Genomic DNA, 15107 nt, shown 5'->3' with positions numbered 1-15107 from the left:
TTTCAGGTAGCTTTAATCAGATCCTATTGGAGCTACCAGGCAAAGGCTCAGCACTCAGAATAGCTGGCTGAACCGTCGCTTTGGAGACTGGCGACACCTTCTGGAAGAAACCAGTGGAGACAGAGATTCATTTTGTGGAAATCGGTAATCACTGGGTGCAGGCATGTCAAACTGGTCTACAGGAGGGCCGGTGTGGCTGCAGGTTTTTGTGCCAACCAACCAAGAGCACACCGTTTGACCAATCAGCTGTCTGAAGACGGAGATCAGTTGAGGTGTGTGCTTTAACTTATTTTTCACAGCAGCTGGACATCACTGTGATACATATTAGAAAAACAACACTCAAACTTATTTAGAGTATTTCAAGTTTATTGTCATTTTTGAATGGACTAATTGACATAGAGTCCCATTTGAACACAAAACATTTATAAATACACACCAGGGGTTAAAAGAAACAGTAAAAAGTCTTTTTTAATGCAATGCATTCAATAATTTTAATGACTGTATATATATATAAAAGAATTGTCATTGTTGAGGCATTTAATTGTTATAAAAACAGTTTTCTTCATCCACTTCTTCCTCCTCATATGGACAACGGTTGCATTTTCCATCACCAAATGATCTTCACAATGTGCTCAAGAACTCTTTGACCTGAAAGAGAACAGAAAGAGAGAGTCGAGCTGTTAGCATTAACAAATACCCACATCGGTGACAATCAGCTCTTTCTTCTTCTTTGTTTAGTTCCAGCTTCCTTTCGGGAGATACTCGCTGAAAAGCAAGTCTTTGGTGTCATTTTGTACAAACCGCCGTGTGTGGATCTGAGTACATTTCTTACTGAAAGGCTGTGAAATCTATTGTGATTACCATCAACACGAAACTGCCACATAAGCAGCTCTTCAGGCCTCATTTCCATTAGGGTGTGTGCAGGTGTGACAACTGACAACGTTGCACATGTTTCCAATACAAATGAACTGATTTCTACACTTCTAATAAAAAAATAAATAAATCTTGATTCTAGTGTAAAACCTTATTCTGTCTTCTTTCAAAAGTACCACAAAATGGAAATATTCAAGCTAAGTAATCCATCTGATGGGGTTATAATATACTAACACAAACATCTCTGTCAAGTTCACCTCAGAGACAAACCAGCTTCACCATCTCTCACCTTCTCAATCATGTCAGCACTCTTGATTTTATTCCCCTTGAAGTCTTCATTCACATCGATGGTCAAGACGGGCACCTCATTGAGATACTCAAACTCCATGCTGTGGGCCAGAGAAGACATGACACACGCGGTCAGTGATGCTTAGCGTTTCACATTGAGGAAACGGCATCCTTTTTCACGATCCTTCAAGTTATGTCCTGAAAGTGATGACACACTCATATTTGTAAGGACCAGAGGAAAAAGCCATTTCCAGACTCATTGATTTCCTAAACACACTGCCGGGGCGGATCAGATCACATGCACCCATAACTGTTATAAGCTCTTATTTGCCTTCGGGTTAGTACATTAATGGGGACTTTTTCCAATTGCAAAGATCAGACAACTAACAGCCTTTTCTTCTATAACACAAATGCATCCGTTGTCCTCACTAAACTGCATATGACGCCTGACGCGCCAAAAGTCTGTGTGTGCATTTTGTGGGCTCACGTCATGGTCTTGTGCTGCAGCCAGCTCTCATGTTTAAAGTGGAGCTTCTCCAGATACTCCAGAGGGATGTCCTGCTCTTCTTGCCTGCCTCTCAGGCGCAACCGCTCTAAACATCTCTACACACACACAAAACACACACAACAACGAAAGGACATTACTGACATCTTTGTGTGTAGTGTTATTTCAGTTGCTGTCTTATGCTCAGAAGTTCTACCCGTATGTTACTGTACAGCAAAGCAGTAAGAGTTGGAAGAGCACCTCTGGTGAAGCTCTGAGGTAGACGATACCATCCAGCTCGATGTTCTTGCCAAACTGGTTGTGCAGCCAGCCATGCCAGTCCTGGTACACGGACCATTCAGTCTCATTCAGGCACTCGCTCTCATAGAGGTTGGCTGCAAAAATGTATCTGTGACACAAGAAGAATTCATGCACAAGGAGTTTCAACTTATATTTAAAATAAAGAAATAAAGAACAACAAAAAGAGGCCACATCAGTGTTTTAGCACAAGCTGCATTTTCCCATTACTGCTGTCATCTTTCAACACGTTTTTAATTTTGCACGGCAGCCTACTTTAAAATCTTGTTGTGGTGTCCTTGAATGCAACAGTAGGGCTGCAGCCACCAGTTTGTTCATTGCTGATTAACCTGCCAAATGTTTTTCTCAAGGTATCACAAAATTGAAAAATGCCTTCATACAATTTAATGTATTTTGTCAAACCAAGTCTAAAACCCAAAACCACTCAATTTACAATTACGCTAAGTGGGGAAAAAAGAAACAGATTTTTAGTGGAACTTTAGCTGTTTTATTTTTCCTGATAAATGACCTTAAACTCTGCTGCCAGGCTTTTAGCTCGAACTATATATGCAGACATTTGTTGGTACCTGTCACTGTAGATGGACCGCTCAAAGAACTGCACGGGATTCTCGGCCTCTCGGAGCTTCCCATTGGCCGACCTGATCTGAGCACGCACTCGGCTGATACAGGCGTAGCTCTGGAAAGTGTAGGCCCACCTCTCCGGTTTCTCATACATCATCTGCAACACGTTCCCCCCACTCCTCTGAGATGTGGTCAGCTCCTAGGACACATAAGCGGTAGGGTGAATTTAGATCCATGCAGAAACTGAATACCTCCTCCCCACTGGGATCAATCAGTGTGTTGCCATTATAGCTTAGCGTATAGTTCAAATACATGTATAAGTGCCATGTTGGTGAAATGTGGTCATTTTTAATTCGTAGTGGCTGATATTTATAGATCAGCATTTATAGACAGTATAACAAACTGTTGTGTTATGTTTATTGTGCTTTATATGTTTGTCTTTAAGGCTGCAACTAAAGTTTGTTTTCACTATTAAACAATCCACTGATTATTTTCTCAGTAATGTTCCTCAAAATATTGGTACATTTCTAAAGTAATTTTGCAGAGGGTGATGCATTCAGATTGCTTGTTTTATTCAACCAACCATCCAAACAGTCAGTTTATTCAGTTTTCTATCGTGTGCTGTAAAACAGTAAAAAATCTCAAATTCTGACAGTAAAGAAGCTGCAAATGGATAACAAACAACTTTTCACTTCGCCTTAAATTCTTTGCATTGTATTAATGCTACTCTGTCTGTATGTGGCATCTTCCTCCCTACTGTGAAAAATCACAAACCTACGATCGAGGCAGGCTTTTCTCACTCAGTCCACAACGAGGGCACACCTACGACGGCTAAAGCGAAAATAAACAAATTATACATCCCATTTTCACAAATGCCACTCAGTTCCCCTATGAAAGGCTACACGGGTGAATCTGTTAAAATGCAGAACTCAGTCCGTCCCACGATCAGCAGAGGGCGCATGATCAAACGACTTGAGCTGCACATACTGTACCTTACAGAGTTGCTATAGAGCCTTGTTAGAGGACTCCACAACAGTTGTACATACTGAAAATACCCCGATGCTATCATTTTACACTGCACTGCACACTGTCAAAATATCGCAGCTCGTGCAATTATTGCACTTGGCCTTTTGCAATTTGGATAATATTTTTTATTAACTGTTCAGCCCAGATAGGCTCTTAATGTCTCATACGTAATATGGAGTCTATGCATGTGCAAAACACTAAGATCTGCTTTCACCTGATGCACATTTCCAGATGACATTAATTCAGTTGACATTAATTCAACTCTCAGTCACCGCAGGACAGACCACACTCTCATAAGAGAGGATCATTTGGTATGCTGGCTCAAATAAATCAAGCGAACACCTGAATATCCAGCTTTCTGCTCCTACATGGTCGGGCCGCACCGCTGAAACCGAGCCCGAGGGTGAGGCCGGGCCTGCTGCTGTTAGAGATGTTTGGCACCATGATGGCATGTTCATCTGTCCAGAGCGGGACCATCTGTTGCTATGGGTGTGTGGTGGTGAACAGTGACTAGCGCAGATATACAGACAGATGGCAGCTGCACTCTAAATACAGATGAAGTCTCTCCGAGTCATCTTAACATACGTGGCACATGTTGAATCAGTGCTCAGACGGCTGGAGGATCCTGTTCCTCTGATGCACCAAACTGCATGATGAAAGTCCTGGTTTTTACAGTGCTGGCTGGTTTGAAATTTATACTGTTTTGCCTTCTTGAGCTGATGTGAAGTCATTTTATCTTCATGGGCATCGACCGACAGCACTGAATTTGAACCATTATTTCAAAATGCAGGAGGACTGTACGTGTGATGTCAGTACCTCGAAGTCATTGCCGGTTGTTTGGACATTGCACCATCTGGCGATTGGCTCTGGTACCACCTCCCAGTCCCCGCTCTCCTGCTCCAAAAGGCGCACAAAGGTGGATTTGCCCGCCGCTGAACACAATGGATGAAAACGCTCGAGTTCAACCATGCAAGACATTAAAAACAAAACAAAACAAAACAAAAACACGAAACGACATCCAGTTTATGGAAGCTGCATGAGTTACCGAACATATTAGCGAGGAGTTTAGCTGCGGAAGTGACAGCAGTTTTGCGATTGGCGGCAAGATTTTACTGTTTTCAATTCCGATAAATAAATAGTCATGTGTGTCTGAAATCACAGCCGAAAGTTAGCCGACTTTATCTAACACACCACCCGCCAACTACGTTATCGTGCGGTTTGGTAGCTTGTTGTGTAAAATGTCGCTTTTGTCCTAAAAAGGCGCTGCACTCACTCACCAATATTTCCCTCGATTGATATCCGCTTTATCCTCTTCTCCATCGAGTCGTTCAGCGCGTCGTTCAGCGCGTCCGGACAGGGCCTCTTTGGAGTAAAAGACATTTTTTCTAGCAAATAAATAAGTAGTCCTTTCACTGTCTAAAGCTTGTAGTACTGCTGCAGCTGCTGCGGCGCTCCTTGTTGTTTAAAGTTTGGCGGCAACAGAAGTCAGGAAGCGGCGGTTTGCACAGATGTGTCCCCGCCCAGGAAGCAGCGGCGGCGGCGGCGGCAGCAGCAGCTGCCTCTAACGTGTCCGCAGCCCCAGCTGGTCTGAGGTCTGCCTTGTGAACAGCATCCAGCGGAGGAAGAAGCATTTAAACTGTCAAACGTGACTGAAGCTCCAGCTGGTCTGAGGTCTGCCTTGTGAACAGCATCCAGCGGAGGAAGAAGCATTTAAACTGTCAAACGTGACTGAAGCTCCAGCTGGTCTGAGGTCTGCCTTGTAAACAGCATCCAGCAGAGGAAGAAGCATTTAAACTGTCAAACGTGACTGAAGCTCCAGCTGGTCTGAGGTCTGCCTTGTAAACAGCATCCAGCAGAGGAAGAAGCATTTAAACTGTCAAACGTGACTGAAGTAAACATGTTATTTACCCCATTATAAGTGAGAGTCCTGCATCGATTTAATGTACTAAAACATATATTAGTATTAGAGACGACAGGTACTTATTATGCATACTGTGTAAGCAGTATGTAAATGTTGTTTGAGGTGGAAGTATTTTATATTCTATTGGCTACTGTGATGTATAACTAAGCATCATATCTTATGTGATAACATGTGTTTGTAAAATGTAACTACAGCTGTTAAAAACACATTGTGAAGTAGTAATGCAGTGGAAAAAGCAGTATAAAAACATAAAATGTATATACTGAACTCAGATGACTCAAAACAGCAGTTGAGTTACTTTTCACATCTGAATGTACTTAAATATCAATGGAAAATACACTAAACTACTTAACGCTTCAGCATACCAAGACATTTTGGACAATGCTATGCTTCCAACTCTGTGGCAACAGTTTGTCATTATTGAATTATTGATGGGTAAACATGCAACATCATTTTAGTTTTGTATATGTTTAAGTGCTTTAATCTCTAATAATGCATCATATTTTCTGAACTAATTTTGTGTTTCGTATGTAAAACCTTAACGTTAAAAGTAATAATATGGTGGAGTAAACATAGCAGAGTAAAAATACAAGTACCTCTGAACTGTACAGTCTTTTCAATGCAAATGGAAACTTCCCACTACAGAATAAACACACAATTCATTCAAAGAGTCAAGACCACCTTTATTTGCCTTGTAAACAGCATAAATCAATTCAGTAGCATTGAAAACCCCCTACCAAGCCTTTATTTACAAACATTTCATCAATTATTACAGTCAAAGAGGGAAAAAAACGTAGGCAATAGGCTATGTTACGGGCATTTCATAAGGATGAGATGCTTTAAGGATGACTGTTTTTCTATTACATTTGCAGATATCTGGTGAGCAGTAACATTCAGAACAGCTAGCTAAGGAAGTGGAGAAAGATACTCAACAGCTAAAACAAACAATATTTTAATATCCAAATGAGGGAGGGGAAGCAGCCTCTAAAAAGACTCGATGCATTCTTCAAACAAAAAAAACTACCACTCCATGCTCGCTGAAAATTATTTTTAAGACAGGTCTAACCCTCAGTATTTACATGTGTGCATTGAAGTATTACACCTCTCCAACAAATTTCTGACAAGATATATAAAATGTTCATCATGTCACTGTTTTTGAAACCAAACCTGAAAGAAAAGCAGTTCCATTAACATCATACACCAGAATTTATGCACTATAAAGTAATATTAATGGCAGATAAAGTATGAATGAGCCGACTGGTAACCCTTTTAGTGTTTCATGTGAATTATTGCATAGTAAACTACACTTTGAGACTGGGGAGGGCACATGCATCTGCTGTTTTGAAGCACAACACCAAAACCACTCAGACTGTAAAAAAGCATAAGAAATCTCACTTGTGCCTTATAGCCAATTTCAGCAGAGATTAAGCAATTCAACATTCATTGGGCGGGTGGGGCAGGGGGGGGCATATGAGAGGGGAAAAGTATGATCAGTCACGTGATTCGACTTCTCACAAAAGCACGGCCTATGTAAAACCAACATTCAGGCAAGAGAGGTCAGGAAAATTGTTCAAAGTGCTTTATGGCTCGTGAGAGAACGAGGGACGCGGCGCAATCCGATTCAAAATGCTTGTATTTTCAAGCAGTGGCGGTTGTGGCTTTAAGCTCTACTTCTATCTGCAAACACGTATTTACAACTTAAGGTTTTAGTTCCCTTCAAGAGCTTTTCCTAAAAATGTGTTTCTACTTCCAAGTTCTGGGGGGGAACCTACAGAGAACATATGACGAGTAAAACCTAAACGTTTAGTTCATTTTTAGTCCCTGCTACAACATGACAAGATTCTAGCCTCACTTCTATGTCCTTTAACACATTCATTCATCATCATAACCTGCAATGAACACTTGGTAAAGAGACTTAATGACTAAATAAGGGTAAGGGTTAATGAGAAGTATAATTTTCAAACAAAGTTACAGTATAATAAGAAAAGGGCTGTAAGAGACAACTAATAACCACAGAAACCTAAAAGGAGGAGGCGTGGAAAAATTAATATTTTCTCAGTAAAGTTAGCGGTAGATGGCCTTTATCTTCTTACAGTTCTCACTGTTGATATAGGGCAATTATGAGCCGTGCTAGGCACTTAGGGTTTCTTTCTGTAGTGACAGATGTGGGCTATTACTGACGTAGTGGACTGCAACCCAAATCCTTCTATGTAGATTGCTGAACATAATAACTAGCTACTGCCGTGAAACTGGCTGAAAGGCTGGCTTAAATCCTCGCCATGACACCATGAAAACCCTCCTGTAATGATACAGAAACTTTGATCACACAATATTCTTTCTTCCTCCGGGTGAGCTGGAAATGGGAATCTAAGAGCAAGGAAATGCCTCCTGTTGCTGTGAATCAAAGGGAAACAAAAGAAGTCTGTGCAGTGTAATAGAAAACTATTGAACATATATCTCTATTATCCTAAATGTCAGCCCTGACTGAATACTGGGGATCTTTCTGTACAGCTAAATCCATCTTCTCCAATACGTTTAATCTGTGGTTTGTTCAATTAAGTGTGTAATCCCTGATTGCATTAGTCCTGGTGCCTTAAACCTATCAAAACCCTTCCTTCTTCCTGGCCTTATTAAAAACATTTCCCCAAATGGAAATATAGTATATACTGCATACATACAGCCAGGGTGGGGTGGGTATCTGTGCAAAAACTAGAAGACCGATAGAATTAGGATTAGGTTGCTATTTATCTATCCTTGGTTGTCAGTTTTTCAATCAGCTCTTGAAGTGGGACCAGCTCTTTCCTGTCAATGAGGTTGAACTCCTGGAAAACAAAAACCAAAGAACAGGAGGAACCTGATTATTCTCTGTAGGCCTCGTTTCTTTCAATATCCAAATGTCAGAATTTTATTTATTTATTTTTTTACCTGAACAAAAAAGATGAAGTGTTTGAATGACGTGTTGAGGTGGGCCTCCTCTTGCAGCTGCATGACAGAGTCAAAGTGCTGGTGGTAGATGTGAGCGTAGACTCTGAACAGGCGCTTCAGGATGGTCTTCGCCACTGACATAAAGTTTCGCTTAAAGGGGACACCTTGGTAACAAGAAAGGAAAGCTGTTATTCAGACTCTCTCTCCCCCAAACAGATACTACAGTCAGTGGTGAGGTGGAGCAAAGGACTCAATGCAAACACTTTCAGTTCAAGGGGATCCTGACAGACACATCGAAAATGTTCACTTAATCTTTTCTTTTTATCTCTTCACTACCACTGTTCATCTTAATAAGCCCCAAAAGCCCAGAGCAAAGAAGTCAGATGCAGCTACGGCATGTTCTCCATGTTGGGAATGTCTACAGAGGCAGGCCACAGCACGATTTTAAGGGAAGTACAAACAAACCTGGCTGCAGCACGTAACCACCTCGCGGTTCATCTGTAGGTGGGAGACTCTGATGGAGTTACAGCAGCGCTGCTCTCTATGCTTCAGATGCTAATTTGCAGTTCTCCTATGATTCAGTGAACAGTTGGGGAGTACAGAAGCCTGGAGGAGTTCTGCTTCTTGCAGCTACAGTACCTACAGTTCAACCTAACATCAATTATTCAAAAGGAGCTCTTGGTTAAATAATCATAGGGCTGAACATGCACATGGCCCAGGCTTCTAAATATTTTGGACTTCAAACTTGACTATTCCAGTAATATTAGCCATTTCTGGGTTAGAGGGCAGTGTTTCAACTGTATTTTGTGTCAGATGGTGAGAGCCTTTGAGGTACAACTGTGGAAAACGAAGCACATTCTGACACTCCAAGTGAGCACCTTTAGTCTCCGGCTGCTTCGGCTGTGATAAAGCAAGGGATGACATTTATTTGTGCTGGCTGCCATCCAACTCGATTAAGACTGCACCCTAGTCAGCACAAGCCCCTGCTAGTTGGGCGGTTGAGAACTGTGTGGGTATGTATAGAAATTCAAACTCTGTACAATGTTAAGAGAAAATTCTGAATATGTTCATCTGGATGTATTTGTGAAATATCACTGAATTTGTAAATAAGCAAACAGATGATATTTAACATGTGCTTTTCTGCTGACAACTCAGATGACCTCTCCTAAGGACTTAATAACCCGTCCGCTTATATAATACTTCTTCCCTCACTATTTTTTTCTTTTTCAATAAAACCCAGCTTTAATGTACCTGCTACTTATTTAGCATTTCAAGCCAACATGACATGGTGAAAATGAAAGGTTTATCTACAAGCATAATTTACATTTTATGAGTTTTACCACCCATTCATTTTGCATGGCAGTTGCATTTCAGAGTAAAAAGCAAAAGGTATTCTCTTGTTCATGATAACGTTTTGTGAGTTGCCCAGCCTTTTTCCAGACTGCGGGTAAAACTGTTGGCACACGTCTCATCATTGGACATTCAGCAGGTGGATGAAAGCTGCTCTTCTTCAGAGCTAAGCACTAACAGACATACATCAAACCCAGACAAGGAACATCCAGCTTTGACAGGATAGAGCAAACAGCCACAAAGCATACCGATCTTGGAAGGGAAAAGTGTCTCATCATCGAGCTGGTCTTGCACCCAGGTCATGAGGTAATCAATATACTTGGGAGCAGAGCATTTGATAGGCTTCTTGATGTTGGTTCCATCTGCCCAGTGGTACTCATACCTACAAGAAAGATTGATGGAAATACATTTTATTTTGAAAAAATTCTGGATTCCATCTTGGTTAAAGTCAGACAACAGATCTGCACACTGCACTGAAAATGTCATTTAACAAAGCAAAATTTCAAGGTTCATCAGATGCTGTCGATCAAAATTTACCACCTTTCCCCAATGACATCATCTTACATACAACAAAACAGTATTTCTGCTTTCGCTTTCACTTACATAAGGCTAATATAAGTCACCAAACACAGATGCTAGCATGCAAAACATCCACTAATCTAGTGAGGCTGACAGGAGAAGGCCAGACTACTGGCAGGTACACAGGTGTTTAATATGATCATGATAACAAGGGTGCTATATTTAAGTCACATTTTATGCTAACTGAGCCAAGTTATTCTGACCCGCTGACCACGCCCAGACTGCATGATCTGCTAAGCCTTGACAAGCCAAGATGACTGAAGCAAAAGCTTGTGGGTTTGTTCTACGAGATCACAAACTTACCGACCTAAAATGACAGACTTACTTAGGACCAGCAGACATGACTGGACAGCTTTCCTCCGTGCAAAAATCTGTGATGGTGCCATACAGCATGTTGATCTGGTTGAAGAAATCCACAGCTGAAGAAAAAAAAAAAGCAAAAAGAGCATAAACATACATGAGACCGAATTCCCAGTGTGCCAGCACAAATAGCATCAAGCAGCCCTTCACCCGCCCCACTTCACTGCCCAGTACAAACTATGGACCAGGGCACACTCCAGTTATCTGCAACAAACTGTTATCGCTCATTCCCAGGGGCATACAGCCATCTCTGGCATTCCATTACTTGCAGGGATCCAGCTGAAGTTCTGGCAGCATTTGTGGTGCTGATCCATTTGCTAAACTCAGAGAGAAGAAAGACATACTGATGTGACCTATGTGTTGTGTGAGGTCCTGTTTAAAGAGACATCAGCTTCTTGTTAAGTTTGATTAGCTTTACTCAGTAATCAATAAAGACATTTTAGCTCAAAACGTGTAGCTGGGTCAAGGCTTGATGAGAAAAAAACTAAATAAATAAATAAGGGAACAGTTCCTTCAAGTCATTATCTACTCAAGTTTCTTTGTCCATAAAGCCGTTCCAGAACTTTACAGCAGTTGTTTTCGTGGTTGTGTTTTTCCAAACTAAGAAACTTAATTTTCTGGGTTAGCTGTTCCTTTAAGAGAATAACATAAATACATTCTAATCAAGAGCTGAAAGCCCTCACTACTGTTTATGCCTCCATAGTTATTGAAGTTAGATGTAATGCAGCAAGGTCTCCATGTAAAACTTTTGAAGTGCTTCATGCAACCACTGGTTGGAAGAACAGAAATAAATCAGGTTGTTGCTTCTGTCACTACTCTCAACAGGTCAGCACATTGGCATGACAGGTGCCCAAGTCACCGTCACAATGCCAGATTTTCCTCGAGCCTGGACTGACAAAGAGGTGAATGCAAAGAGACAACAGAGCTACACAACATCAGAGATGCTGAGGTGATACAGAATGAACTGCTAGAATTGTTCAGTCAAAATGAAGTGGGAACCACCGGTGGCCCTGTAGTTAAGATGCATACTACATAGCCTTCCCAGTTTGATTCTGGACGGGTACCTGCTGCATGGCTTAAACCCCGTCCCCCTTTACTGTCACTAAACAAATGCCAAGAAAAGAAACTTTAAAAAAAATGAAGTGAACTGCTTCTCGTGAGCAGAGATCATGGGGAAAGTCACACAAACTTGGTGATGGGAGAAGTTGTTCTAACTTCTCTTTATTGTGCAAGTTAAAACAGCTCATGCAGCACTGACTAACATGCATCCATCTCTGCCAACCCTGTATGAAACTGTAGAGCACAAGTATTGCAGTGTGACATAGCCAAAACATCTCCCAGGCACATTTAACCAAGCTACGAAATGCCTGAACTTGTTAAGGAAACACTGTAGATAATAGTAGAGAAACGCTGTCACTCTGCTTTAGCTTTTATGTTTTCTCGTGCTACAAATGGATACTTTTGGAGAACCCAGCAATAATGAAAGTCAAATCAAAGATAAGCAAATAAAGATGCTTTTCCTCTGATCTGTATAACATCAGCGTTAAAAAAAAAGACAAATCATTATTCAAATGCTAATCACTTTACATTTCAATGTAGAGAAGCGTCTTTAAATAAAAAGTTTAATTCAATTGCTAACAGGCTGAGACACTGAACATCTCAAAGGCACTCTGACGCAAGAGGAAATTGAGCTTCTACTGAGCAGCCATTTGTCTCAATTTAGAAGTGGGTAAACAAGGCTCTCCAAGCACAGACAATAAAGTCTATTTAACATTCACAGGGTTTTTTCAGCATGAATGCACGTGGTCTTTAGAGGGAATGCCAAGATCTTAGACTCTGATGGTTCACCCTCTGCTGACTCCCGATGTGGACTAATTGAGATTTCAGAAACATAACTACTAAGAAGAACACAAAGACTAAAAGGAGACTGACAGATAAAATTAAAAAAAAGCATGTGAGGAATTTGAAACCTAAAAGAATGGGGAAAAGGTAAAATTTGTGCTTACTGTTGACTGCGACCCACTCATTTAAGTCTTCACCCTCGGGCAACATGACTGCCATGCGCAGGTTTCCACTTCCCAGTGTAGCCTCTGCATGTTTCAACAGCTCGTACTGGTGAGATCCCTCGGGGATATTCTTCTTGGGCTTGAACGTCTTGGATGAACGGTTTCCACTGTGAGTCACATCATAAAGAGGAAGACGAATGGTGTGATAAATAAGGATGTCGTCAGACACACAGTGACAAATCATGAGTTCACAGTTTCCCCCCAGGTGAGAGACTTTAGCCGACAAAGGTGGGGATATTTATAGAAAAAATAAAAAGCTGGGAAAAGAGTTACGCTCTTCATGACTTGAACTGGCGGAATCAGAGTGGGGGACCAGAACAGAAAGTCTCTCTGTGTGTATAAAGCCTAATGAGGCCATTTGGAGACGTACTGCATTCAATCCCCCTCACTGCCCCATTAAACAAGAATATCTGAGAGTCATCACAACATAGTAGACCACAGACTGAAGCATTCTTCATTTAATTAGAGCACTAACATCTACTAACACCAACCTCCATCAGAACAACATCATTCTGATTTTAGATTTGATACAAGAGAAAATTATCCTTTCTGTAACAGCACCAAATATGCAGGCTTTGAAATAAAATGTTGTCCATGTCCTCACCTTCAGTTGAAATGCGCTTTTGATAGTGACGAACAAATTAGGAATCAGCTGCAGCAAATCAAACGCGTCTCTTCGTGTATGATGGCAACGATGACAGCCATTAAAATGGAGCTTTTTGAATGCCAGATGTTTGATCACCTTTAAATATCCACAGCGTGTGGAGGAGGGTGTCATAAGTTAAGTAGCCCAAGATAAAGTAGAAAATGGTCACGTATTAAACCTAGCAAATGCTTCCCTGGGGTTGAGTATCGACTCCGCTTCTACCGCTTACCTAAAAAAGACCGGCAAGCTCAGAAGTAAAAGCATTTAAAGACCACCCCACGATTTCATCCACTAACAGGCCTTTAATGTAGCTGGCTGAAGATCAACCACACGGCCATGTTACTTTGATAAAATACTGCCTCATGAATTCATTGGTGAGTTCTGGCACATCAAGGCTTCATTAGCCCGTGGCAACGTCACACCAGTAAATATCCAGACCAGACCCTGAGCCCTCACAGTTATAATTTGCTCGAGGGTCAGTACTATACGCCTATAGGTTTACGTTTAAAGGAAGAACGTGATACGTACTCATTAATTACAAACAATCTAATACGATGCCGATATTAACTCTCATTGAGAGTAAAAGAAAACAACGCGAACCACATGAGACATTAAGGGTGAATCCAGGAACTAGTCTTATCCCATAATATGCTATCGCTAGAAAGCTAGCTGTGTAGCGCTAACACCGCTGATATTTTCCGAATACAGAGTCAAAATGAAAGGCAAAATAAATACTGATGAAACAATTATAACGTTTACTCACAAAAGAAAGCTCATGTTTCCTCGGACCGCAGAAAACGACTCTCTTGGCAAATTGCTAACAAGCAGAGCGAAGGCAGACCAAAGGGATTGTTGGTTAAAACTCTGCTCTCACGTCCTCGGCTTCTTCTCGGGTTTCCTTCAGTGGTCCTTGTGAAAAATTCTAAATAACTATTACTGTAGCAGAAACAACACCACGCTATCATAAAAGAATATACAATAATTTTATGGAAAGACCGGTCCACTAGATGCTGCTCCGTACGCTGAGAGGCAGCAGCGTACTCAATGTACTGCGAACTTCTTCATCTGGCACGTTCAAAGCAGATCAAACGCATTTCTGTCGTGTGCTGCCACCCAGTGGAAAGAAATGGTCAACGCTACTGCTCATTCGTGTGATTTGGAGATGAGTTTAATTGATTATTGTACAGAAATAAAGTCACTTCTATGTGGCCATGCAGCAGAGAAACGTTTCAGTATTTTTTATTTTTTTATTAATTTCCTTATTCATTAGTCTGATAATCAAACGGAACTGCCCTTTTGTGTAACATAAATAACGTAGAATAATGTTGTAGATTTTGTAATAATACTGTCTATTATTATATGTATTGTTATTTTTAGATCCTCTCTTTTGAAACTGTCTTTTTCCACAAACCATCACTATGATGAACAGTAGATATATAGTGTCATATAATATCTTTGTTAAACTTTGTTGTCCTTGTTTTTAGCTGTATGTGTATTTCCATTTTCCTGTAATTTGTCGGAACTTTAGGTAAAAAATAATGTGAGGAACTTAAAATTGAAGTAAAATTCCTTGGGTTTGCTGGATATTTTTACCCACTCTTTCATTTATATTTTTTGTTGCATTTTGTTTTCAAAATTTGCTATGTTCGTACTTGTTTTATGAAGTTCTTCATAGCTGTATTGAATAAACCCTAACACAAACAGCCGCTA

The 15107-nt window shown here is 40.9% G+C and overlaps 2 protein-coding genes across 6 annotated transcripts; both read right to left on the bottom strand.

Moving 5' to 3' along the window:
• Nucleotides 1-348: 348 nt before the first annotated feature.
• On the bottom strand, nt 349-5115 carry dck (deoxycytidine kinase). Its single transcript, XM_046376126.1, has 7 exons — nt 4828-5115; nt 4367-4482; nt 2530-2723; nt 1907-2054; nt 1649-1764; nt 1163-1262; nt 349-648 (listed from the first exon to the last, which is right to left on the bottom strand). Exons 1-7 carry the CDS (start codon nt 4928-4930, stop codon nt 622-624), a joined length of 804 nt encoding a protein of 267 aa, XP_046232082.1. The 5' UTR covers nt 4931-5115; the 3' UTR covers nt 349-621.
• A 1018-nt stretch (nt 5116-6133) lies between these two features.
• Nucleotides 6134-14466, bottom strand: LOC124052157 (MOB kinase activator 1B). Of its 5 annotated transcripts, XR_006841942.1 has the most exons (8): nt 14161-14466; nt 12692-12858; nt 10651-10744; nt 9995-10128; nt 8397-8560; nt 8150-8293; nt 7798-7865; nt 6134-6638 (listed from the first exon to the last, which is right to left on the bottom strand). XR_006841942.1 is itself a non-coding variant. In XM_046376127.1 (6 exons), the coding sequence occupies exons 1-6, from the start codon at nt 14172-14174 to the stop codon at nt 8216-8218; spliced, it is 651 nt and encodes a 216-aa protein (XP_046232083.1). In that variant the 5' UTR covers nt 14175-14466; the 3' UTR covers nt 6134-8215. The 5 variants fall into 5 exon arrangements, 1 of the variants encoding a protein (XP_046232083.1); XR_006841941.1 differs by having other exon boundaries at nt 7798-8293; XR_006841940.1 differs by having other exon boundaries at nt 6134-7865.
• Nucleotides 14467-15107: the final 641 nt, after the last annotated feature.

This window comes from Scatophagus argus, chromosome 20, assembly GCF_020382885.2.
Source record: "Scatophagus argus isolate fScaArg1 chromosome 20, fScaArg1.pri, whole genome shotgun sequence".
NCBI classification, from domain to species: Eukaryota; Metazoa; Chordata; class Actinopteri; family Scatophagidae; genus Scatophagus; species Scatophagus argus.
This window is presented reverse-complemented; position numbering and strand designations above follow the sequence as displayed.

Excerpts from the sequence above, each read along its gene's own strand:
- dck (XM_046376126.1), bottom strand. The coding sequence starts at position 4,930 with ATGTCTTTTACTCCAAAGAGGCCCTGTCCGGACGCGCTGAACGACGCG. Across the intron at positions 2,055-2,529 it reads CGGTCCATCTACAGTGACAG|ATACATTTTTGCAGCCAACC; the intron begins GTACCAACAAAT and ends CTTGTGTCACAG. Across the intron at positions 1,765-1,906 it reads ACCTCAGAGCTTCACCAGAG|AGATGTTTAGAGCGGTTGCG; the intron begins GTGCTCTTCCAA and ends GTGTGTGTGTAG.
- LOC124052157 (XM_046376127.1), bottom strand. Across the intron at positions 10,129-10,650 it reads GTCATGTCTGCTGGTCCTAA|GTATGAGTACCACTGGGCAG; the intron begins GTAAGTCTGTCA and ends TCTTTCTTGTAG. Across the intron at positions 8,294-8,396 it reads ACTTCATCTTTTTTGTTCAG|GAGTTCAACCTCATTGACAG; the intron begins GTAAAAAAATAA and ends TTTGTTTTCCAG.